Genomic DNA, 27288 nt, shown 5'->3' on the forward strand with positions numbered 1-27288 from the left:
ATAAGCGCTCGATGACGTCAGCTTTATCTGTCTGTCCTCTTATTGATGATAAAAAATAACCAATCAACGCGCGAGAAATTTGTAAGATATTGTAAAAATAAAGATATAACTATAACATCACATGTAGTTCATTCACATGTGAAATTATCACCCTTTAATTTTCACTTGTGAGTTCTATTGTTTAATTGTGAATATTTTTCTTCTTAAATTTAAATATTTCGCCAAATGTAAGGCACCGCAATCTGTTCATATTTTTGCGCGACGCCGCATTGCTGATGTAAACGGGCTCAATGCTAACAAGTTGAGAGTTTTGGTCATGCCGGTACGGTTATGAAAAAATCTGCTTGATAAATTTTAAGTTACAAACTTCGAGTTTTCACTTTAACATTGGCCGCCATATTGCTTCAAACGACCCTGCACCGGAAACGTAAAAGTGTTCCTAAGGAGTACGCACGACCTAAAAATAACTTTTCGGGAATTCTGTATCATGGTCTTTTGACAAAAGATAATACTTATATTCTCTTCGACGGTTTTAATGCGAATGTGTCACTCGCTCGTCACTAAGGTGTTGGCAAAACCACAGGTAGCCCGTGCTGTGTTTCTGTGAGGGATATACTAAGAGTTTGTAATATGGAAATTCTGAATTGAATACTACAAAACACCTTTTCAGATTACCTTGACTTGTATTATATCTTGGTCTGTACTACCGCCACCCGGTTAGCTCAGTTGGTAAGAGCGTCGGTCTGTTATGAGGAGGGTCGTGATTCAAGCCTGGCATTTGCTAAAACCCGAAACACCGGAACGAAATGACCGGAACCGTTACGCCGGAACCACCGGAACCACCGGAACGACCGAAACGGTTACTGTCGGAACCACTGTAACGACAATCGGAACCCAAAACAGCGATCGCAACCATCGAAATGTATAAAGTAACCCTTCTCCCCCTATTCCTTTTCTTTGATTCCTTCTTCTTCTTAAAGTGTATGCTGGCTATTGTATCCACATTTTTTTCCTATCCGCCTATGTATGGCTTAGTTTCCGACCCCAATGAGTAGCGGTTTAAATACAATTTACTTAAAGCAAATTGCAAATCGATTGGCAAACTGGCGATAGATCACAATAAAGTAAAGTAAGGCGCTAAGAGCCTAGTTACATACGGCAAATAATGTATTCTTTACAGTGAATGTTATAGATTTAAAAAATTCATGTTTAATTACTGTCTATAAATATCCGGTAATAAATCGAGGATATTTTTTGTTTCGGCCGAATTTCATCAGAACTCAGAATTTCTGCCGAGGAAACAACCAAGTGGGGGAAATCTAACGAATCCTATGAATTTTTCAGTTCATAATATATACGACTTTCAGGGAGTCATTTTTATGTTATTTCAATGCTCCTCATAACTTTTTTGGTTTCTCTTAGGCCTAGTTTTCACTAGCGATGGAAGCAGAAGCGGAAGCAGAAGCAGAAGGAACGGAAGGTTTCCTTTTCTTATGCTTCTGCTTCTGCTTCCGTCCTTACGTCGCTAGTGAAAACCAGATTGTTATGGCTGGTTTTCACTAGCGACATAAGCGACGGAAACGTAAGCAAAAATGAATGTGACGGAAGCATAAGAAGAAAAAAAATAGAAAGTCATTGTTTATGCAAGAATCAAATGTCTGCAGGGACTGAGTTCGATGATTTGATTGGCTTACCACCTTGTGCTTCTGTATGTTAGCGGAATCATAAAAATCTGGTGTTCACTAGATGCATGATACTGACCTTCGATTCCAAAAGGGCCAAAACACCATTGCTTTTAAAGTATAGGCTTATTTTTTTCTGTATCATTACGATGTTGACCTCGTATGAGTCTTTGCGATTCATGACTGCCCTAAATATACAACAAGCAAGTACTAGTCATTAAGAAACTTAACCTTTAGTAACAGATATAAGAAGTTGGTGCTAAATACTGTTATTATTTTATTTGGCTTTATTTCAAGCTCGAGATTGGCTGTTAATTTGCTCGCTTTTTATGCGTACTATAAAATCCAAAAGAAATATCATTCCGCTTCTGTTGGGATATAACACGCTGTATAATTTTATTCTTTTTCGGCTTTTTACTAATTTCTGGTTTTGGTACTCGTTTCGATGGTTCTGGTAGTTCCACAGTAACAGTTCCGGTCGTTTCTTTCCGGGTTTTAGCACATGCCGTTCTAATTGTATCATAAAAACCGCGATTAATTCTTAGAGGAGAGATATGTATTGAAATTCCATAAATTGTGATCGTCAGTATTACTGCAACCATGAAAGCCGGCAAACTTCAAAGGTCCGGTCTATTGTTTCACATTTGGTATTGAACAGAACCATCACGTGACACTGACCGTGCACTCAATCAAAACAAATTATTATGGTGGATGATAGTGAAGCGTTCGTATTCGTAGACGATTTGGAAGTAATATTTGATATTTTAGAAGTTAATGAGGACAGCGAATGGAAGTTTTTAGAACCTGTAGATGAGGGAATTCTAGAACACTGGATTGATCCGTAATTTTTTTCAGAAGCCGTCGCTAAATTTCTTGCTCAAGTTCTACAGTGTTCACCGCGAGTACGGTCAAAGAAGTTCCATATTATAATTGAAGTGTTTTTATACCGGTAATCTCTGTGCTACGAATATATATATTGCTCTAACTCTGTGTTAATATAAATAGCCACTATGATTTTGAATTATACTGGCTAGAAATACTTTTTTTTTTAAATATCAGAAAGACATTTCAGTGAGTGATTATTAATATATCCAAGATTATTTCAGCAGAAATCGAGCTCAATTAAAAGATCTTTAATTTTGGAGCGATTTTCGTCCAAGTAGCACTTTAAACACTCGATCGTAGGTCGAAAGCTTCCTCGGGAAAAAAACCGTCAGCCCCATTTTAAAATTTGATTAAGGAGCGGACACACGGTGCAACATAGCGCACAACATTGCAGGCAATGTAATTACTGAAGTAGGATAGTTTTCTACTTCAGCAACGTTGCGTGCAACAAATTGCGTCGTGTGTCATCTTGCAACATCCATTGCATGCAACATTGCGCGCAATGTTGCAGCGTGTTTCTGTAGCTTTAGTTGACTCCATCGAAGTCGAAGTCGTCTTTTGTTTCGAAAACTCTTGAAGTTCAGACAATTTATGACAGAATTCACTTCAAAGCTCAACAAAATATCAAAGAATTAAGCAGAAGAGAAGTTGGAGGAAAATCATAACGTCGATAGTTCATCTTACCAGTTAGATATAGCAGTTAAAACAAACGAATTACTTCTATTCGAAGGAGAATATGTTGCGGCATCACGCATAGAAAGAGCAAAAGGTACCCAATACAGTGCAAGTAATGCCGCGTCATTTCATATTCGCGAAACTTCATTTTCCAAAATAGCAAAATTAAAGTGCAACGACAGTTTTGTGTAATATTACCTTACAAAAGCACTGCCTAGTGAAAGGGTCACAAGTGTTGTTTACTGTTCCTCTTGGATCGCATCCACAATCCTCCTCTAATGAATATAAACACAACCAATGTTAGTTAACAAACGTGAATTACATGATGACCAGACTTGAAGAAAAGAAGAGAAAAAAGCAAGGCGCAAAATGCTTCTAACAAGAAAAACCAAAAACTACAACGTGAAAAAAACACTGACAAAGTATAACACGCCAGCAAAAAAATAGATATAAAATAACCCATATATAATAGGGCATAATGTATGGCAGATGGGGGATGGGGAAAATTTTGGTAGGAAAAAGGGGGGATGGGCACATTTTTATCAGGAAAATGGGAGGATGCACAATTTTTGGAAGAAGCTACAAGCCTTGCTTAGGGGGGGATCGTATATTTTTGCATGACTTTAAGGGGGGGTGTTAAGAATTATTCTGGACATTTCAAATTTTCACCTGCCACCCTCCTCTGCCATACATTATGAACACAGCCTAGATATAAGGAAAAGTTCACAAGAAAGGAGAAAGGAACTAGAAACTGCATCTTCTTGGTTCTTATGAACCCGCTCAACAAGAAAAATGCTTAACTGGAAATATTTGAAACATCATAGGACGATTTGCTTATTATGATCTCACCAAATTTACAGAAGTCGCCAACGACCAAAGGGTTCCCAACAAAAGGATCTATGCATCTACAAAACATCAAAATACAAAATAATAAGGACAAAAATTATTAACGAAAGAACGACTAGGAGTATCCTGAGTGTAGTATCAGGCCCTTCGAGGATAATAGAGACTACCGTGGAAGATGAAAAGAGTATACTTCAACATGTAGTTTTTTTTTTTTTTTTCAGTACACATAATTACCTCTCACACTTCCTTCCAGTATAGCCAACGGGGCAGGCATCACAAGTAGGAAAACCATCGCTATCAACGAAACAAGTCTTGCTAAATCTGTATAACATAACAGATGAGTAAATGAGCGGTAACAACTGAGAAGACCAACTTAGAATGGACGTGTATATGACTTTAAGTATATTACGCATCATAAAAGTTCACTATCGAAATTGAGAAGGATGGTATGCTTCCCGGCCCTTTCTTCTTTTTTTTTTCTTTTTTTTTTTGGCTTACAGCTGCTCTTCAAATCCGATCACGTCGAATGCTACAGCCGGTACATAACCACGAGCACTGGCCTCCCGAGTCTATACTATATCCACGTAGACGATCGCTACAAAACTTCTTCATAAAATATATGGAAATAAGTTAAGGATTCCTTAAATAATTGTTTTTGTACATAGTTCTGGAAATAAATACACATAATGAATAAAAAGAAAGCTACCACAGCGTGACCTTGAATGAACTTGACATGATAAATGTATTATCTGTAGTATGTCGAGTTCACACGATATCTGGGATTGGCTGAGGGCCCTCGACCAATCAGATTTGAGATACTTAGTAAAATGTATCATCATCATCATCATCATCATCATTATTATGTTAGCATTATCACAATCACAGTATTATTATTATTATTATTATTATTATCATTATTATTATTATTGTTATTATTATTATCAGTAAACACGTTTGAATGCCAATTAGGTAAGCTAGATAGGGCGTAATTTCGTAACCTACCAGCATGACAGGACTAATAATATATACAATCACTTAAAGCCAATTATTAATGTTCTCAAGATGTAGTTTAAATACTTAGAATGTTTGAAATGTCCTTAAGATGTGATTAGTTTAAATGTTCTTGCAATGTTCACTGTGCAGCTTAATACCGCTTTCTGCATTCTAAGTAATACATCTTTGTATCTTGCTCCAAAGATATTCTTCATCTCAGGCTCCATCTCTTTATACCATCCTCCAAGAGCGTCCAAAATGAGGATCACTTGCAAGATCGTGTATCCTGGGTGTTGTTTTGTGAGCTCAAGTCTAAGTGCTCCATACTTCTTCGTCTTCTCTTTGTCTTTCTTTTCTCGGTTGTTAACCCACGGACAGCTCATTTCCACCATGAGTACTTTCTTGTTATTGTGGTCAGTGAAACGCGCGTTCACACGATTAGATCGTACATACATGTACTATCAGCCAGTTTGAGATCTCTTAGCATCTCAAAGAAAAACACTTTCAAAGCAGCGTTGTGTCTATCCAGGTATTTGGACTGTGCAAGAGACGGACATCCAGCCAGTACATGTGCCAGACATTCGTAACCCTTGCCGCACATTCTGCATGTGACATTATTCTTGTCTGTTGTTCCCGTCTTGTAGGCGGTGTAGACTCTCGTTGGGGTTAGCTGTTCGTACAATTCCATAATGCCTGCAGTACAATGGGTAGGGGCGCTTACCCACTTGTTAAGCCATGCAAAGCAAACTTCATGACTTAATTGATCATCCTGCCATCTTGCTTTCAGTAGACTTCCTTGCCAATGTTGATCTTCAACCTTCCCCACGAGTTTTTCATTTACAGCTTTCTTAAGGTGTTTCTTGATGTGCCATCCCTTGATCTTTATCTCCGGTTCTTCTAATTATTATTATTATTATTATTATTATTATTATCATTATTATTATTATGGTCATCGGTACAATCCAACCTTGCTAAGAACATCTACAACTTCACCGTACGCTACATAAATAACATTCTCCCAACCAGGAAAAACCTTGTGAAATGGGTTAAACTTTTGTAAAAAAACGTTTTTACACCTGTTATTATGTATAGAAATACCGAAAGATAACAACACAATTTTTTATTCAAGCTTATATTTATATTTACTCTATTTACGATGGAACCCCTTTCCGAAATCGATATGTCGAAAGAAAGCTCAGAGGAGAATGAAGCTAAAAGAAAGGCCAGAAGTAAAAGAGTTTTTTCGGAAGAGGAAAAACTCTGGAGGCGTGAAAAAGAAAGGCAAAGACGAAGGAATCTCACCAAAGAAAAGCGGCAAGCAGAGAGAAAACGCAAATCCAGGCGGGACTTCGATTATGAACAAGGAGAACATGATCGTGAAAGAAAAAGGAATATGAGGCAAAACTTGACGGATGAACAGAGAGAAAATGAACGTGAAAGACAAAGGAATTTGAGGATGAACAAAGAGAAAATGAGCGTGAAAGACAAAGGAATTTGAAGCAAAACTACTAGCTAAGGCGACTCTTAGATGCACAGAAAAAATCGCTTTAGGGCAAGTTGTATACCAAAGACAATTAAAAAAACTTTCATGTATTCAAAGATGGATTAAGAAGTGTTCTCCAAGAATTCAGGTGTATGTTGTTTAGCAAACAATCGTATATTATTATTTTTTGAAGCATTTTTTCTCGACGAATCGACAAATCAAAGACTTTCCCTCAAAACTTTTAATATTTCTGTAGATAAGCTTAATTTATTTTAATGCTGGAGGAAATATAACATGAAGTGCATATTACAACAAATATTCGTCCTTTGTTTAGCTTTGCAAATCATTAACAATTCGGTTGTTTTTAACCAACTATCATATGTTTTTCGTTCAAGAAAAATTCAGCTTTGTTTGCCTCCTATCGCGTGTCCCATCGGCAAAACAAAGCTGAAGACTTTCATTCAATAATTTTATATCTTTCTACAGATAATTTATTTATATATTGAGTAAAATGTAAAATTACACCAAACATTCAACTGTTTATTAAGTTGTTCGAGCTAGCCATGATTATACAAATGAGCTTAAATTTGTGTTGTTGAGAGATGATATTGTATAAAGACCTTGTCTTTCACTTCATAACCAAGCTAAAATATGTTCAAAAACATTTACAGATGCCAATTTACTGACAAAGAAATTAGTCATTTTGTATTTTGCATTATTTTCTATTTTGTCTCAGTTGTTCGTGTCAAGTATAATACTGAATGTAAACTTTGCTTTTCGAAAACTTTTGTCGTTCGTGATTTTCGTATCTTTCTCACACATGAAAACAGACATGAAAACTGGTAAAATCGAATCTCAAAATTTAGTAAGCTTAGTTTTCAAGCTTCTCGAAAAGTGGTTAATTCTCATATGAAAGGAATGAAATTATTTCAATGAAGTAATTAAGAAAACTTTTTCCTTTTAACTGATGACACATTTGGTTTTAAATGTTCAGGGCCTTCATTTCTCAAGTTTAGTTAGTTGATGATCTCCAGGCAATTTTCTCTCTGATGCTACCAAAGCATTTGTTGTTTGTTTTTTTAAAATTTTCATTGCGGTAAAAATACATTTAATATAAAAACATCAAAATTCTTATGGTTTTCCAAACATCGATATGTGAAAGACGCAAGAAAGCTTTAGTTTTTTCTCACCTTAACCAGTTTTCAAGTCTGTTGTATAGTCCTGATTTGTCCTAAAAGAATCGGGAATCTCCAAAATTTCGATTTCAATGAAAGACATCCAAGGTAAATTTCACTAAACCTGATATTTTGTTGGATTGTCTGTAGTAATCTTTCGTTTTTTTAGAGTAAAATTAAACAGGAATTCAAAGCTTAAAAATGTCGGCCATGGAAAACTTTGTCGAAGAATCTTCAAAGAACAAAAATAGCCCGTGGGGTGGTTGGTGGTGAGTTTTGTTCAAAATTCCTAAGTGGAATCACAGTAGTATAATCACAGGTAGCCCAAGCTTGGTTTCTGTGATGTCCTGTTATAAGGAAATGTATGGAGATTCATCAAAAATTTCAATAAAATCATTGAAACGTGAAATAAAGCCACGAAATTTTACCCGATCATTGAGAAATAGCACTTCTTTCGCTCTGCGTGGTTATTTTTTGAATTTTTTAAGAAATTTCTTACTGGTGGGGAAAAAAATCTTAAAACGGACTAAATTCAAAAAATAGCCACGCAGAGCGAAAGAAGTGCTATTTCTCAATGATCGGGTAAAATTTCGAGGCCTTATTTCACGTTTCAATGATTTTATTGAAATTTTTGATGAATCTCCATACATTTCCTTATAACAGGACACCACAGAAACCAAGCTTGGGCTACCTGTGGTATAATCGCGCATAAAAAACAATGTAGTGCATTTTGATTCGATTTCAATGCATGGTTTATATTATGGGATACGTTATCTTCATCTCGAATAAAAATAATTGAAGATTTTTTTCCCGATCTTATTTTTACCTTTCAGATTCATTCAAATTGGGCTCCCTGGCTCCCTAATTTCGTATAGGGAGCTCCGCTTTTAGGCAGTGCCTAAATATATATATATCAAATTGCCTATATATAGCGAGATTTACGATGGAATTTGGAAAACATAATAAAGTTTACATTATTATTATGGCAGTTGTATACTTAAGGATGCCTAGGCATAATTACATTCAGTCGGGCAGGCTAGCTGTAGCCGACTAAAAAATAAATAAAATAATAATGATAATAATAATAATGATAATAATAATAAATATTTGAAATTTTTACAAATAATCTACATTCTGATTAGTTCTTAACAAATTATGATCTTGTAAATATTTATTTCTAATTGTCAATAAACATTATTTATTCTTTTCAAAGAAAAAGTAAATATTATTATTATTATTATTATTATTATTTTATAAAACAATAATCTAAATTTAATTTAATTTTTAAAATAATAATGCATTATCGTAGGATCCTAGCCAAAGAATGTAATCAAAATCTATATATACAATATCTAAATATATTTGCAACAAATTAATAAACAAAATATAAAAATAATAATAATAACAATAATAATAATAATAACAACAACAACAACAATAATACAGTGATTGTGATAATGGTAACATGATAATGGTAACAATAATAACTTATTTTTATTATTACTGTCACTACTACTACTACCAGTACTATTACTGCTAATATTACTACAGTACGTTTACCAATCTCGTACCCAGAGCCCTTATTTCTTACTGCGCATGCTCGACGAAATAATTGGGCTCTGGAAAACTCCAAACCGGAAGACACAGATTCTGGGTTTCTCGCACATGCGCATTATGACAGACTAGGTAAATTCAAAATGGCGGGCGATGTTCAACGAGCATGTGAATTTGCGCTTGGAAAATTAGGTTTTGAAGATGGTTTTCAGTTAAATTAACTCCGAAAATATCTTTTGGATAGACATCAATAAAATTTCCATTACAAAACCGGCAAAACTTTGAAAAATCCGGCCCTACAGGCTTTTTTGGCGTACTTAATTCGAGACGCCATCTTGTTTATTTTCCCTAGTATAGTACTGTAATTTTTACTTCCGGTATTTCCTTTGTTCTCGAGAACCAATCACAGCACAGGAAATATTGGAGTTTTCCAGAGCTCAATTATTGCGTCGAGCATGCGCAGTAAGAAATAAGGGCTCTGGGTACAAGATTGTACGTTTACCTATTGGGAGATTTTGTCATTGGGCATGTGCAAGGCCTGCAATCGTAGATTGAACCAACAGTCGGGTCGCCATAGAAACCAGGTTTACATTTTTCGCAGTGATCCCCAAAAGTATTGTGTAAACAGTTCTGCAAAACAGACAGTGAAGTAAAACTGTTGTTAGGTGTTCTTACCGTTGTCGATGGAAAACTTCATACTTTTCTCACACTTTAAACGACTTGTAAAGGGACTGTCCTGTCAATGCTGTCGTGAATGACGATTGAACAACGTGCGTTCCTTTTATTACCCCTTTTTATAATGATATGATTCGGCCACGGAAGCGATGCTACAAATATATTCCCCGGCGTAAGGAACTGATACGTGATGTTGGAAGTAAAAAGTTTTACATTCTGAAACGTTTCTGCAGGTTTTTTTCCGATAAACCATATTGAGGCACTTTTACTAGTCCACACACTAGAAGTCTATAAACGACAGAAACCCGCCTAAATACGTATTACAAACTGAAAGCCTAGACAGTAAGCAGCAATTACATGAACCTAAATTCTAGATTTCAGAGATTACTGAACAAGATATCGCTGTCATTCATACCTGGCAGGTGCCATCAGACGCATCACATTCTTCAGAATGCTTATTACATGCACATTTTGCACATCTGTCCAGCAATCTTCCATCTGATTTCTTGTAGTAGCCCTTATCACATGACTATTAAATAGTAAAATAAAACAATTATTCAAAACAATGCTGCAACAACACCTGTTATCAAATGCGAAAACCGTTTTTCATCTAAGATTAATTAAGGTATGAGGGTACCCCAAAATCACTATAAAAGTTTGATTTTTAGGTTTTTACATTTTCCGAGAGAATAAACAATGAGATATCATTTTCAGAAAATAAAGTTTCAATAGAACTTTTTAAGAGCGAGTACAAAAAGGAGTGGTAACAAAAAGTGGAACAAAAAAGTGATATCTTAACCCGTCGCCTGTTCGGCACATTTAATTACTATTATGTGCCTCAAGGAAATGGTACATTAACCCCGTCGCCTGTTCGGCACATTTAATTACTATTATGTGCCTCAAGGAAGTGGTACATTAACCCCGTCGCCTGTTCGGCACATTTAATTACTATTATGTGCCTCAAGGAAATGGTACATTAACCCCGTCGCCTGTTCGGCACATTTTATTACTATAATGTGCCTTATGGAAGTGTTACATTAACCAAGTCCTAGGTTAAACACATTTAACACTATTCCTGTGCCTTATAAGAGTGTTACATTAACCCCGTCCCATGTTAACTTTACTTAATCTCTATTGCTGTGTCTTATGGGAGTGGTACATTAACCCCGTCCCATGTTAACTTTACTTAATCTCTATTGCTGTGTCTTATGGGGGTGGTACATTAACCCCGTCCCATGTTAACTTTATTTAATCTCTATTGCTGTGTCTTATGGGGGTGGTAACATTAACCAAAATTAATCTCTTCTGCTTTGTCTTATTGGAGTGGTACATTAACCCCGTCAATGTTCGGCACATTGCTGTGTCTTATGGGAATTGTACATTAACCCCGTTCCATGTTCCACACATTTATTCAGTATTGCTGTGTCTTATGGTAGTGGTACATTAACCCCGTCCCATGTTAACTTTATTTAATCTCTATTGCTGTGTCTTATGGGGGTGGTAACATTAACCAAAATTAATCTCTTCTGCTTTGTCTTATTGGAGTGGTACATTAACCCCGTCAATGTTCGGCACATTGCTGTGTCTTATGGGAATTGTACATTAACCCCGTTCCATGTTCCACACATTTATTCAGTATTGCTGTGTCTTATGGTAGTGGTACATTAACCAAGTACCATATTCGGCACATTTAAACACTATTGCTGTGACTTTTGGGAGTATTACATTAACGCCGTCTCAGGTCTTATTAGAGTGATACATTAACCCCGTCGCATTTTCGGCGCATTTAATAACTATTTGTGTGTCTTATGGGAGTGGTATATTAACTAAGTCCAATGTTAACAACATTTAGTCACTAGCTATTGCTGTACTTATGGGATTGATACATTAATCCCTTCGTCTTTTTAGCACGTTTAATGACTATTGCTGTGACTTTTTGCTGTAGTACACTAACTTCTTCGCATGTTCCCCACATTTAATAACTACTGCTAAGCCTTATGGGAGTGGTACATTAACCCCATCCCATGTTCGGCACATTTAATCTCTGCTCCTTTGTCTTATGGGAGTGGTACATTAACCCCGTCCCATGTTAACTTTATTTAATCTCTATTGCTGTGTCTTATGGGAGTGGTACATTAACCCCGTCCCATGTTAACTTTATTTAATCTCTATTGCTGTGTCTTATGGGAGTGGTACATTAACATCGTCGTCTGTTCGGCACATATAATCACTAATGCTGTGTTTTATGGCATTAGTACATTAATGTTCGGCACATTTAATCATTATTGCTATGTTATATGGTAGTGGTACATTCATCCCATTGCATGTTCGGAACATTTAATCAGTATTAATGTGCGTTATGGGATTGGTACATTAACCCCGTCCAATGTTCGGCACATTTATTGACTATTGCTGTGCCTTATTGGCTTGGTATATTGACCACGACACATGTTCGGCATAATTAATCACTATTGCTGTGCCTCATGGGAGTTGTACATTAACACCGTAGTCTGTTCGATACATTTAATCACTACTGCTATGGCTTATGGCAGTGGTACATTGACCCCGTCCCATCCTCGGGAAATTTAATGATTATGAAGAGTTATTATGAATGTGAACTCACCTCACATGAGAAACCTACATATCCTTTTGGACATTCGCACTTTTCTACCTTTAAAGCACGTGACTGATTAGTTGGATGATCAACTGCCATGTCCAATGACACTTCACGAAGACTGCAAAATAAAATAAAAAACATCACTTTATGTAGGTATATCACTGTCGTGATTCAAAAGTATTAGTAATGTTGATAATTGGGATCAAATAAATGAGTTGGATTGTTTTGTCAGATATAAAAGAGCAAAGTGTGTCCGGGTGGTTTCAACCTAGGTTGAAAAGGTCCTAATAAACGGACGAAACTAGTCTCTAAACTACAATTGTGTTGTTGTTAGTGCGTGGGGGATTATAAAAATCACCATAGAGTGTGTATAGACATGAAGAAATTAAAATGAATAAGTGTGTACAAATATGTCGGGGATACCTTGCATGTAAAGACTTTGTGTCATAAAGTGCCTCGATAAGAATAGAGCCCAGTGACGACAGGACCATCATTAGTCGACTACGTGACACTACTTGGTCCTCAAGGTTACGCCAAAGTCCCTTTAAGGTAAAAACGTTTGGTATTATAAAACAAACTTATTTGCTCTTTATTAGTCGACGTCGCTTATTGAAACCCAGCACAACTTAGTAAAAAGGAAAATGATTTGCTAACGTCTTTTAAACCATGTGAAATCCTTCATGTTATTTATTGGGATCTGGGACAGATCAGCGGCTAACTTGCTCATACTGTTCATCGTCTGGCGCGAAACACAGGTTTTGATAAGAAGTTCTCAAACTCATTAATAATTCATGAGGCCAAGACACTAGGAGAACACTAGCGTGAAGGAGGTTTGGAAATGTGATCTTAATTAGCATAAAATTTGCGCAACTTATTCTTCGTTTGCACATTACGTCAAAGCCACCATCTTATATAGATTTAAAAAATTGTCAATGAATTTTTTGTATCATCCAAAATGGCCGTTGTATCTTTTGCGACTTCACTCCCTTGGAAATGATTAAAAACCAGCGATAAATTTAAATTTCCAGAATTATTAATGAGTTTGAGAAGAAATATATCACGCACTTGAAATAATGTTTCATCAATCTCGTACCCCGAGCCTGCGTTTCTTCTAGCCTGCGGCGATGAACGAGATAAATAAGACTTTTAATTCTTACCTCTTTAAGTACGAAGGTATACTCTTGCTGCCGAAGACCAACTGGTTGACTATTCTTGAGTATAAGTCCATTGCCCTGGAAGAATCATCATCAAGATCAGTCAAGAGAATATTAAGTAAAAGGCACATCTCCCATACATGGGTCTCTAACCATGAAAGTTTTTTGAAAATCTATTTTTAGCTCCGCGCGCAAGCCTGAGCCATTTTAGCATGCGATTCCTGATTGGCAGAGTGGAAGTAACTTCGATGCGAGCGAAAACTGTTAGTTTCCATTGAGAAAAATTTCTTCATAATCAGACAAAGTTGAAATAAAACTATCATGTATTCTTAATAAATGAATTAAACATTAAACTTAACAAAAATTGTAAAAGAACATCGAAAAAGATCAAATAAGGATGGTTTTCAGTGTACATGTAAGCTAATATAAATTCAGGCACCGCGGAGCTCCCATTTTTTTAGACACAATTGAAACAAAACTTTATAAAGGCGAAAATAAAGTCGGGAAAATAAGACAGGAGTAGACATCCTTTTAACTTGAAAGACAAAAATAAGAATATTCATTTTCTTGAATTAATAAAAGTCGCTTACAAAAATAATAAAAAAATATATAAAATATCTAGAGTAAACGGAAAAGAAGAAGAGGTACTCTTAATACGGTGGGAATCGAACTCGCGTCCACCATCTTTAATTAGATAATTAATTCCAAAATACAGAAGGAAAAAAAATAGTGCCTTCATGCCATACCCCTAGACATCCGCTGGGTCATCGTATGGACTTCGGACATGACGGCGATTAAGTCCCTCTGCCCTTGGGTGTACGGATTACGCAGGATAGTGTTCTAGCCGAAGCATCAGGGGAGAGACTAGCCGGCCCACAGACCATATCTTCAGCTAATCCTTTGCACTCTGCCACGCACTGGCACGTTGATTTGAAGTGGAAAATGATCTAGTCTATCTGGTGCATTGTTTTCATGGCTATTGTTTTGCTAATTTCCTGAAATCGTGGCCCAGTGGAAAAAACTTGGAATAAGCTTATCTATAGAAATATTAAAAGTTTTGAGAGAAAGTCTTTGATTTGTCGACTCGTCGAATAATAATATACGATTGTTTGCTAAAAAGCACACATCTGAATTCTTGAAGAACACTTCTTGATCGATCTTTGAATACATGGAAGTTATTTTTATTTGTTGTTGGTCTATAATTTGTCCTAAAGCGAATTTTTTTTTCTCTGTGCAATTGAGAGCCGCATTTGCGAGTAGTCTATTATCCTTCACTATCTTTAGACCTTCACCTGGAATTTCAAGTCCCCTCTCTTAAATCCATAAAAAAATCCCAGGGCCCCTCCTTTTGTAAATAAATAAAAATTTCGAGGCCCCTCCTTTTCTCACCCAGCCCCTTCCCCCAGTTGAATAATAAACGGTCCCTAAATTGATTAGATTCTAGAGTTATTTTACTGGATAGCTGCATCCATTTTCTATGCTTCACTTTTGTTAATTACAATTTTGTTTTATTCTACTTTTTTAAATGCGCCAGTCAACCAAATTTAAATCTTTGAAAACCTAGCAAAAACGTACATTCAAATGCTGTTTTGGCCAAAAATTGATTCTAAAACAATCAGGGGATATTAATGCTATACTTATATGATATTCCTGGGATAAAGATCGATCCTTTCGCAAAGTTGCGATAAAGCGCAGGACTGAAAACAGCAAGTGCGAAAAAATCCACATACCTTCAAAAGCACTGTAACCGTCTTTCCTTGTTTGCTGATATCGTAAGAACTAACGAAAGACAATATTCCTCCGTATGATGTTAGCTACGAAAGAAATAAAAAAGACATGGTTTTTGCATGAAAATAAATGTCGTAGAAGCGAATTTAGAAATAGCCTTACTTAAGCACGAGGCCACATACCGGTGTTGCATGAAAGCGAAAATCAATTGTACGCCGAATTTTGCCTCTTAGCTTGATTGTATAATATTAATTTATGCTAATTACTCCAACAAACGAAGTAAGCTGAATATGAGAAATTAAATTAATGAAAGTGTCGGAGAGCGAAAATCTAGTCCCACCTTATTTCCAGTGAACGTCTCTGGTAGTTTCCAGAAAAGTGGAATTTTATCTCGATTAACCTGGTGAACCAACTCTTGTGTTACTGAGTTATAAAGAAAGCTTTCATCTTGTAACGTTTCGTTAGCATTGGTCATAGTAACACCCTGGGAACCTCCTTTTATGAACACCACAGTGATCTGACAAAATATTAAATAAAATATTGCATGAGTTCGTAAAGGTTTCTAAAAAAAATGAAAAGATTATTTTTTAGAAAATTTTACCAGAGAAACGATAAATAGGCAAGAGGATGCGTGCAATGCAAGGTGCTAAAAGTTTTTGGCTTGTTTTCTTCGACCTTCGACTATATTTATAACTACCAATATTCTATTTTGGTCAAATTAGGGGGGAGGAAGGGGGGTGCAAAGCCGCCCGTCTTCCTTAACTTGATTTTACAATGGTAACAGAAGTACAACTCACGTTGGTGATTACATGGGCTTCCTGTGTTTTACCTGTGTTTTGTTGAGCATCGAGCTTGCACATTTATCAGACACTCCATTACAGAAGCATCTCAAACATCCACCGTAGGGATCTAAACCAAAACCAAAGTATCCTGATAGGCATGCGTTACACGTGGCTCCTGTCACATAAGGCTGCAGTAACAATAGACATGAGTCACATCAAGAGAGCATAAATAAGAGAGGGAAAAATTCTAAATAGCGCGCGCGCCATCGGTTAGGCTATTCTTAGTAACCGGATGCAGTTTAAATTTCGAATTACCCTACTCCCGTTCGTCATCAACTTGGGCGCGCGCGTTCTTACCATTTGTTGTTTTGATCAAAAATGAAATGGCTACGCCTCGATTTTATATATCGTATACAACGCGGCCACTCATACTGTATATATTACCTGTTGATTCTTTTTGTCAAATTTTATTGACATTGCCAACATTTCTATTGTTCTAAAATTGTTAGGCTCATTTGACATGGTTCGCCAACACACTGCCAACAATGAATGTGGGGTCAAATCCGGGCCTAAGGCGTCCGCGAATAGCTTAAGAAATATTTTAAAGATTTTCGAATCAGCCTAAAAGTTAAATAGAAGAAAAGGTGAGATGGAACAAACCTTACAGCGGCATCTGCGTGTTTCTCGGTCTGGTTTCTCAGAATAGCTTCCTCGGATATCACATGACTCAGGCCCTGCAGAAAGAAACGACATTGCTTCTTAGTACTCGTACCAAAACCTTGTCCTGGACGAATTCAAAAATTAACTTTTTGCTAAGTGGTACTCCGTGGTACTTTTTAAGCCCGTTCGATTCATTTCATATTAAAAAAAAAAAACGGTTTTTATTAAAATGTTTTTCAAAACTGCTCAGCAAAGTTTTTGCTCGTTAAACAAAAATGGTACATCAGTGTAATGATATAAGTACTGATGCTAATCTGCAAAGTTTTAAGTTTTATAGAGAAATACGGGATAAATGCTGATTTTGAATTTTTTTGCCGAAGCAGCGTATATCAGTATTGACAGTGTGTCGTACCTGCCGGTAAACATTTTTCACCAGGTACTAGTGGGTTTCTTGTGTAATTTTTGCTGCACCTATTCAGATAATGGTGACTATTTATTGTTAAACATAAAATGTAAGCGAACATAAATCTTACAATTTTCTTACTGGTTTTAGTGTTTCACACCTCCCTGTTCGATCGGACCAAACACTTGTCCAAACACACTTGACGAAGACAACAAATATAATAAGCGGTTGCCTATTCGTCAGACGTACCTTTCACAGTTTCGTCCAGTGTACTCCTTCTCACACGCATCACAAGTAGGTTTTCCATCCTTTGCCAGAAAACATGTTTTGCTAAACCTATATGGTAGACGGTCACGTGGGCATGGGCAAGGTAAACAATCAGTTGGTGTACCTTTTCGAGCGTCACCATAAAAACCAGGTCTACATTTGTTACAATAGGGACCTTCGGTGTTATGAGCACAGTTCTAGACAGAAGAAAAATTGCATGATCGCGCGGTTAATACTACAATGTTCATGAAAGGAAAAATGATACTCTTTCACATGGTAAATAATCCAATCTTTTTACTGCGGCTGAGCAATAATATAATATGAAGTAATGACGTCAGTGCCAGTTACTTGGCATAATGTAGTTTAAGGTTCCAGTTGTACAATCCTTCAAAAGCAAAGATTGTCGTAGTTATTATGGTATCGTCGCATTTCACAAAAATATTCTTCTTGAAAGAAACAAACTCTAACCAGGTGCTGAGCAAAGCATTTAGGTATAAAGGAATCCGTTACTCAGTGACGAAATGTACGTAAAAATGATTAAATAAAGTAGAATAACGAGAAATACAGTAACAAAACCTGAGTAAGCAAAAAAATTACGTCTACCATTCAAGTACGAATTTTACTCAACAGGGCTTGGCTCAGCACCCTTGAATGCACAAAATGTTCTCCCTTTTTTATTGGAAAAGAAAAAAAACGGATATCTTGTTACGCTTGATTTCGCAGCGTTTTTTCCGCATATATTGCTATGAAGTTTTCTTGTTATTTGTTACTGGAGCTGACTATCTACTCTAAGGCGTTGCCCAGTCTCCGTTCCCAAATAATTTCCCAACCCCCAATTGTGACTGCCAAGGGCCAATTGATATACTGCCAATACCGCCAATTTTTGTGTGGACACTTACGAAGCAGGTCCCGTTGCTTGGATGACATTCACTAGAATGTCCATGACATGCGCACTTGATGCATCTTAATGGAAAAGACTCGGCTCCAGGATCTCGAATGTAATCTGCCGCGCACGACTGAAAACGAAATAGAGCAAGTTAAAATACGAAGGCACATTTTTTAAATACCAGAGGTATGTGTTGACTTAATTAACGTTAATGTTAACTTCTCATTTTTGATAGTCAGTGGATAGTCTAGGCAAAGCGGTAATTCCTAGAGCTCAGTAAAGTTGGGAAGTTTTGGTGAAAACTGAATTCATGAAGAAGTCTTTAAGTATAAGCATGCAATAGGGTCGCATAGGGCTTTTCAATTACCCCGACGTGAAAGCAAAATTTCTCTCGTCTGTCTCCGTAATAAAAATAAAAATCTAAATTGCGTTTGTGCAAGTTTGATAGCGCTTAGGCCCTAGAAAAACACACTGACTGCCGCAATATATCAAGGAATCTCAATGACAATGATTTTCACTATTCTCATTCGGCACCAGCGCAGAGAAGCTTCCAAATTCCGCATCCCGTGGTTATTTCACACATTCCGATACTCCCGGGGATCACTAGCGACAACCTAATTGGCTTGAGAATAAATACGTAAGAGTTATCAGAATGAATAATTTCACCTCCTTCATTTAACGGTCTTGGTGGTCGACTCGTCAGCGCCCCACCCTCCTCCCCGCAGCGATGACCAACCGCTTCCCTCGGCTGGGGTTGTCGCTCACTGTCGCCTCCGGAATCGGCTCTCCCATATCTTAATCAAATGAGCCAATAGGACGCCAGGAGCGATGGTGCCGAATGAGAATATAATACATTTCACATACCTGGCAAGAAAGCCCTTGGTATCCTTGTGGACAGCGGCACTGCTCCACAAAAATGGCTTGTCCCTGTCCCTTGTCAGTTGGCGTGGCCACGTCAAGAGAAACATCTTTGACGCTGAATTAAATGATTCTAGATCTTACTTATTTACCTCAACTTTCGCTTTTTCTTGCATATAAATTTTATTGAGGCATGTCAATGAATACAGGCATTCTGAAGAATTCAGTTTAAAATTGTTAAAAACTGCAAGTAAAAACCTCTATAAGATTATTGTTGTTTGTCCTTTTTACCTGATAGATTGGTATTTTCCTTTGCCAACTCGAATAAGAATGGAATCAAGATTGAACAATACTCTCATGAGATCTCCTCGTCTGGCAAGTCTCCCATCAGTAGTTTTCCACACTTCCTAAAAGCAATGAAATGAGAAAGAATAAAAGGAAAAAAGTATTAAAAAACGGGAATTCACAAAAAATCTAATATTCAATAAAAATACGGATGAACTGAATTAATATAATTCGTATAATATAAGGAAAAGGTTGAAGTATAAAAATAAGGCAATTAATAAAAAATAGTGACTAGAGTAGTATATTGTAAGAGATTGAAAGTAGTGGCCATAAAACTAAAAAGAATATACACGAAACGTACCTCTACGAGAGGAGTAATAAGATGATTGAATACCTCAGGCTGAGGCTCTAGGATATGACGATACTCCAAAATTATTCTATTGCCCTTCAAAAGTTAGAGAATCCAAGCAATTGATAAATGCTGAAATATTTGGATCTATTACATTCGCTTTAATCAAGAAACAAGAATTGTATTAGTTTCATGCATCAATGCAAGGTATATAAAATACATACAACATAAATTTGGGTTGCCTCGCATGTGCAATTTAAACACCTTATTTATCAACTCACCTTCATTATGACGTCAGCTGGTGTTTGCCCTTTTGGTTGGTTGAGAGCGTCTCGTTGTTGCTTTCTATCAACAACATCTATTTTTCCAAGAACAGAAGGACTGGAACGCTTTAGGTGGAATTGAAGAACGCCCCCATAACTTGTGAACTGTGTTACAAGCAGCAAGCATAAGTATGAAAATTGCGCAAGCGCAGATAGCACAGCTGGAATCCTTTAATAAACAAAGCTTTCAATTAACCTTAAAATACGGTAGGTGCTTGTAAATGTCTTTGTGCTAATGCTTGTGTAACTAGTGAATGGGGCTTCTTATTCTCAGTCAATATAAAAGCCTCTTAACTTTACCCTTTTGCCTAGGTATTGTTTTGGTAGTTTCCAAAAGTAATTAACAGTTTCATTGATATTTCTAATTCGCAGCGCTCCCGAGCTGACATCCACTCTATATTTCTTTGTTTTAATCTCTTCTTCGTTCTCGTTAACAAGACGAAACCCATGAAAATCTCCAGGTTCGACGAACTTTGTTTCAATCTAAAAAGAAAGAGACGCTCAATGTAAAACAATGACAATTACTAGTTAGGCTCTAACATCGGATGTAGGTATCCTGCTTGGGTGAGTTTACTGCTCTAGATGTTGAACAAATTATTATATACATGGAAATTTATTACAGATAAACCTGTTTTTTGTAGAGAGAGGCACTTTGACAATCCTTTGTGACTCCCATACAGAAGCATTCACGACACTCGTCTGGTGATAAAGCAGCAGCATTGAATCGTGGAGGCTTGCAAGCATCTCCTGGAACTAATCGAGTATAAAGATGCAAATATATGTATATTTCTATCTATCACTAGGGCGCTGAAAATATATGCGGCATGATATCCCATAATTTCTGATAGAATTTTATCATACTATTTTGATATACCTATATAACTAACACGTGACCAGAAGTTTAGCTAAGCTCGCGGGCTCTTTCATACAGCCTAGTAGTTCTAAGGTATCTTACCTTTCACCTTAATGACACATGTTGGATAAGCACGAACAGATCCCTTGGTATTGTGAGCTTCACACTGGTAACTTCCCGACATTGCTTTAGTGGCATTTCTTAGCGTAAGTTGGCTCTTGCCATTGATAGACTGGACGGTCAATCTTGGTGTAGAAGGAATTCTTTTGTCGTTAAACCGCCAAGATATAACAGGAGGTGGTTCGCCAGTAGCCGCACACATGCAGTGAACTGTTTCTCCAACACTGATGTCAATAGGATATGTGGTGGATTCTGTTATTCTTGGGCGCGCTATAAAAAGTATAATGTCAAACCATAAGGACGTCAAACTCCCTTTCTTAACTGGCTAGTAAAAAAAGTGAAAACTAATATTATTAAACAAGACTGTCTAGTTTTGGATGTTCGGTTCAAGCTCACGACCATGCATGCGCTCAAAACCGCTGAATTGCAATGGCTCAAAATTTTATTAACGAACCGATACACGTTTCGAACTTCGAAGGGTCAAAACCCTTAACGTTATATATGTTTTTGTTGTTATCTCCTGATAACGATTTCCGTTTTGTTGAGTCATTTTTCTTTCTCGTTCATTTATTTTGAATTTGTTTTAAATTCTGTGTAAAAAGAGCATTTTTAGAAAGGTTTCTAATTACTTTTTGCTAAAGTAGTCAGCCACCAGAATAAACCTTTATCAGATTCTGTTAGTGTCTGATTGTTGTCTATATTTTGTACAATAACTTACTACAATTCACTTCGTCAATGCCATTGGCACAGTCAGGTTGGCCGTCACATCTAAAGCTTCTAAAGATACACTCAAAATCGGAAATAACCGAGCCACTACCACAATCAAAATGAGTAAGAGGACACCTCGAGCCTGCTGGCGGTGTACCTACACAAATGAATGAAATCTAAGATGAAAAGAATTATCGTATTGATAGCCTGCAATAAAATATTTAGCGGGGTCCCACAAACCGGAAGCCCAGAGATCTGGTAAAATGATTTCCCCAGAGCCTTACCGGCCCCAACCCGCTGACTAAAAAAACCAGAAGACTCTGGACTCGAGATTGGACCATTTTCTGTACGAAGTTCTTTGGGCGCAGCACTGGAATTGGTGATTGGTGGGTTGGTGATTGGTGGGTTGGTGATTGGTGGGTTGGTGATTGGTGGGTTGGTGATTGGTGGGTTGGTGATTGGTGGGTTGGTGATTGGTGGGTTGGTGATTGGTGGGTTGGTGATTGGTGGGTTGGTGATTGGTGGGTTGGTGATTGGTGGGTTGGTGATTGGTGGGTTGGTGATTGGTGGGTTGGTGATTGGTGGGTTGGTGATTGGTGGGTTGGTGATTGGTGGGTTGGTGATTGGTGGGTTGGTGATTGGTGGGTTGGTGATTGGTGGGTTGGTGATTGGTGGGTTGGTGATTGGTGGGTTGGTGATTGGTGGGTTGGTGATTGGTGGGTTGGTGATTGGTTGGTTGGTGATTGGTGGGTTGGTGGTTGGTGGATTGGTGATTGGTGGTTGGTGGGTTGGTGATTGGTGGGTTGGTGATTGGTGGGTTGGTGATTGGTGGGTTGGTGATTGGTGGATTGGTGATTGGTGGATTGGTGGATTGGTGATTGGTGATTAGTGGATTGCTGATTGGTGGATTGCTGATTGCTGATTGGTGGATTGCTGATTGGTGGTGGGTTTCGTGTTCACGTTGCAAAATTGTTAAGCGGAAAAATAGTAAGGGCGAAATTGGTTCTCTCTCAAGTTCTGCGCCCAAAGAACTTCGCACATAAAATGGTCCAATCTTGAGTCCAGAGATTGAACCCCAAGATGAATCGCCCGTCCTAAAACAATTTTGGTCAGGTTTTTCCGGGAGTTTGAGGTATAAAAGACGATGAAATTGAAAAACTTTCTACTATCTTTATATATATCGACGACATGGGATACCATAGGGGAACTTTATAGAAAAACAAAGGCGCGCGCGAAAAAATGTCCTAGTACAATTTTGTTGATAAACTCGCTCGTTCATATCATAGAGGACATTGTCTTGACCTCGAATACAAAAAGAATAATTAATATCGATCTTCACCTCTCATTTTTATCTAAATTGGGCACCCTGTGCTGTAATTTTTGGGGTTATATGTTTTCGATCGTAAAAACTCTCTTACCACATTTTCCCTCGTCGCTGTTGTCATAACAGTCATCCTCTCCATCGCAAATGTAGATTTTGTTTATGCAGTTTTTATTTTTGCACAAAAACTCGTGAGCATCACAAAAAGTGTCTAGCGAAGAAATACAAAATAATTATAATCCGGGCTGCATCACACCTTAGAGTAAGAGGGCAAGGATAAGAAGTGTCAGGAGAGCAGAAGCAATCAATTATTATATTCCTCTTCTAAAAACAGTTATCTAAGAAAGAAATTAAGATAGAAAATGTTATCCCTACTTACAAGGATGACTCTCGTTTATTAACTACTAACTACAGCTTTCTGTATTCAGTAAATTTTTTGAAAAACTAATGTACACAAGACTAATGACTTTTTTAGTGAAGACAGAAAAGTCTCTATAATAAATAATTTGGATTTCGCTGTGATCAAAGTACTTCACATGCTATTCAAACAGCAACTGTAGTTATTGGGAGTGGAGTTTCTCTTTTTTTTGTTAGATTTCGGTAAGCCTTCGATCGATACGTATTAATCATGACATTTTTATCAATAACAAACCTCTAGAAAACAAACAACTGAAACCTCGGTTTTATATTAAATCATCATCGTACTTGGAAAAGTCATTTTCAATGTATTTCCAAAAACATCGCAAGAGGTACTGAAATCTTATCTCGTATAAGACACTTCACTAACATTAATGTTTTATTACAACTTTATTATTATTATTCTCTTATCTACCCTCACTTTAATATGGAATCATAATCTGCCGAAATACTTATAAATCTGCAATCTTTTTTCATCTTAAAGAAACGGCAAAACGTCTGATTACTCATTCTGACTTTAATCAACCTTCTGATCCCAGAGGAGAATCCAGGTTTATCCCATCATGCATTGCCAGTGATACATAACATCTTTCATTTAAACAGCTATAAATTAATATTTTCGAAATTGAAAAAATCAATCTTATCTTGGCAATAAGCTGATGGGCCCATTTGAGATTAAAAGGCACATGAGGGTTAATTATAAGATTGAGTCAAGGACGGGTAAGCAAAAGGTGGTAAACCACAAACATCTCAAACTTAGCTATATTCCCTTTAGGATAGGAGAGATTATTTGTCCCGCGAGAGAATTCGACGAATTCAAGTTTGTTGATCAGTGTGACACGCCTAGACGTGACAATATATGCCACACGGGCAAGACCCCAGGGACTTAGACAAAAAATCCGTCCAACAGTCCGTTACGATATAACCTATGATATTATAGAATATAGTTAAATTACAGAATTTGAATGTTACGAGTGAAAGCAGTCCTATTTTTCGAGCCCGAGAAAAAATACTGCTTCACGAGTAAAATTAGAATGCGGCTGCAATACAAAAAAAAATTTCCTCGTGCTGACATCAGCAATAAAACTTGTCAAAACTTGTTCACAGACCTTGCATTATTGCTCTGTAATTGCACCCGAAAAATGGCTGTAGTACACGGGAAATTGAGTGTGTCGTATAATAAATGACTTGTTTTCAATTGAAAGGCAATATTCCTGGGATGATCTATGCTTGCCATATATGTAGCCGTGTGTGTGGTCATTCTCAAGATTACTTGAAATGTTTCAATGATATCTTATTTTTACATTCCTTATCATAAGGCGTAAAAAGCGGCAGGTACAAAACGCAGACCAAAAAATGCAGAATGAGAAACAGACCGTTTTTTTGTCAATTAAGGGATAAATAGATTTTATGAAAACCTAATAAGTGTTAATTATACAAAATAATAATAATCAACATCATCATCCTCATCATCCTGATCATCATCAACAACAACAACATCATCAACATCATCATAATAGTGATAATAATAATCAACATCATCATCATCATCCTGATCATCATCAACAACAACAACATCATCAACATCATCATAATAGTGATAATAATAATCAACATCATCATCATCATCCTGATCATCATCAACAACAACAACATCATCAACATCATCATAATAGTGATAATAATAATCAACATCATCATCATCATCCTGATCATCATCAACAACAACAACATCATCAACATCATCATAATAGTGATAATAATAATCAACATCATCATAAACATGTTGTTGATGATGATAATAATAATGATAATAATATTTATTGAGGGAAGGTAACTCTGTAGCTACTAGTTTATATACGATTAATGCTTTACCATGTGATTGACAAAATACACAAATTGCTTCATGAAAAAGATAATAATTGGTACAATTTGACATTTTTGGTATAATTGTAATTCATTTTTATATTAGAAGAGTCACAACTTCATTTACATAAACAATTTAATTTTTTAAAATTTGATGAGTTGTTTGATTACCTGGTTCAGAGGCTACTACGAGGCTTGTTTCGCCTGGGAAGAGAGAAGGGGTTGATGTTACATCTACATGGAGTCTTGTAGAGTTTATCTGAAAATAATTATGATAACAGATAACAGACCTCATTGGGCTGCATGCTTAAGATTTCTAAGCTTGATATACATCTAACTGTAAGATCTTGAAGATAAAGCTGTATCAGTCTAAGTATTAACTTGTGGTGGCAATAATTAGCAATATTAACAGCTAACTCAGTAAATGCAACTGTAGAGATCATTCTTATAAAAACAATTAACATAAAGTGCTTTTCAAAAGTTTGTTTTTAATTAAAGTAAATTAAATTACAAGGAATGTAACTGTTCAGATCAGAGCACATTGAAAATATATCACGAATGATGTTTTTTGTGATATCTTTTTCGATTCTATTCATAAAAGGAAAGCTATTGAAGGAAACACTTCCAATACCGAAAAAAAAACAAAAGAATTTAATGACAGGGCGTAAATTATGCGACAAACCGAATCTAAAATGTGCAAAACTGACCAAGATTATATATTGAAACTTCGATCATTCACAGTGGGATACTGAACGCATGAACCAAGCAAAAAACACCAAATACATTTGTAAAATTAAAGAAAAGCGAAGGTTAACATCTCGTGAGAAGTGAGAACAATATTTGCTTGCTTTTATTAGATGGTAAATCAAGGTTTTTAAAAGCCCTTCAGCCCCTGAACAAGAACGATAATAACCCAAAACCACAATTCTGATACGTAATTGTAGATGGCAATCTGATAACCAGAGAGTTAGTAGTGCAGAGGAGTTCTGCTCTACTAACTCCGTGATAATAGACTGAAAATACTATTATGGCTTTGAAAATAGTTTTCCTCGGAATATATCACGGGCAGAGAGGAAATATACGCCATAGGATGGAAAAGACATGGCAATGCTGAAAAATAACAGCAAAAACGACAAAACCTTCCTAGAAGACTGACCTTTGAATTTGTAGCTTGATTAACAGAATGTAATAGAATCGTTAACAAAATTCCATAGCAGAAAGTATAGAACATTTTACTAAAACTGGAAGAAGCTCTTAACTTAGACTAGTAAACGTTCAAGATTGAAAAGTCTCCATAAATTGCTATGAAATTTCGGATAATCAATTTCTCACAGATCGATGAGACAGCAAGCTGAAGATGCTGGCAACTGAGGTCAAGTGTTACTACACTGCTCATGTAAACAATATTGGAATATTGTATAATATGGCATTCGTATTGGTTAACTGCTTGCCATGGAATGCGGCTAAGCACGTGAAATTTAACCGGTTTTAACGGAAGTGTAAAATTTAATTAAATTGAAGCTTAGGGTTGGCGCCTTGCAATCTTTGAACAAATTGATTAGAGTAATCATGCCATATTCTTTTAATCAATAAACGCAGTTCAAAGGGATCGGTTGGAATATGATTTGAAGATCTGTAACTCCATTCTTTTCTTTTCAACCCAGTATCCCGTCGGAAAATGTTCTGCCACAGATAACCCATTTGACAAACTAGTTTAGCTCCT

The 27288-nt window shown here is 36.6% G+C and overlaps 1 protein-coding gene across 1 annotated transcript in view; it reads right to left on the reverse strand.

Moving 5' to 3' along the window:
* LOC116300084 (basement membrane-specific heparan sulfate proteoglycan core protein) overlaps nt 1-26899 on the reverse strand; it is a 61020-nt gene extending 34121 nt beyond the window's left edge. Inside the window, exons 1-26 of the mRNA XM_031708848.2 lie at nt 26722-26899; nt 25737-25824; nt 23380-23493; nt 21972-22118; nt 21236-21523; nt 20909-21033; nt 20581-20763; nt 20239-20385; nt 19970-20053; nt 19615-19730; nt 19330-19441; nt 18479-18595; nt 17562-17776; nt 17322-17380; nt 16910-16983; nt 16297-16437; nt 15808-15984; nt 15470-15553; nt 13743-13817; nt 13009-13127; nt 12592-12703; nt 10384-10497; nt 9796-9923; nt 4323-4409; nt 4092-4147; nt 3441-3517 (exon numbers count right to left, since the gene is read on the reverse strand). Of these exons, the coding sequence (XP_031564708.2) occupies nt 3441-3517; nt 4092-4147; nt 4323-4409; nt 9796-9923; nt 10384-10497; nt 12592-12703; nt 13009-13127; nt 13743-13817; nt 15470-15553; nt 15808-15984; nt 16297-16437; nt 16910-16983; nt 17322-17380; nt 17562-17776; nt 18479-18595; nt 19330-19441; nt 19615-19730; nt 19970-20053; nt 20239-20385; nt 20581-20763; nt 20909-21033; nt 21236-21523; nt 21972-22118; nt 23380-23493; nt 25737-25824; nt 26722-26796 (3114 nt within the window). The 5' untranslated portion in view covers nt 26797-26899. The remainder of the gene's footprint in view (nt 1-3440; nt 3518-4091; nt 4148-4322; nt 4410-9795; nt 9924-10383; nt 10498-12591; nt 12704-13008; nt 13128-13742; nt 13818-15469; nt 15554-15807; nt 15985-16296; nt 16438-16909; nt 16984-17321; nt 17381-17561; nt 17777-18478; nt 18596-19329; nt 19442-19614; nt 19731-19969; nt 20054-20238; nt 20386-20580; nt 20764-20908; nt 21034-21235; nt 21524-21971; nt 22119-23379; nt 23494-25736; nt 25825-26721) is intronic.
* Nucleotides 26900-27288: the final 389 nt, after the last annotated feature.

The sequence above is a fragment of the Actinia tenebrosa genome, unplaced genomic scaffold (genome assembly GCF_029948245.1).
Source record: "Actinia tenebrosa isolate PJP-AT-01 unplaced genomic scaffold, QUT_ActTen_1.0 PGA_scaffold14__42_contigs__length_11649687, whole genome shotgun sequence".
Taxonomy (NCBI): domain Eukaryota; kingdom Metazoa; phylum Cnidaria; class Anthozoa; order Actiniaria; family Actiniidae; genus Actinia; species Actinia tenebrosa.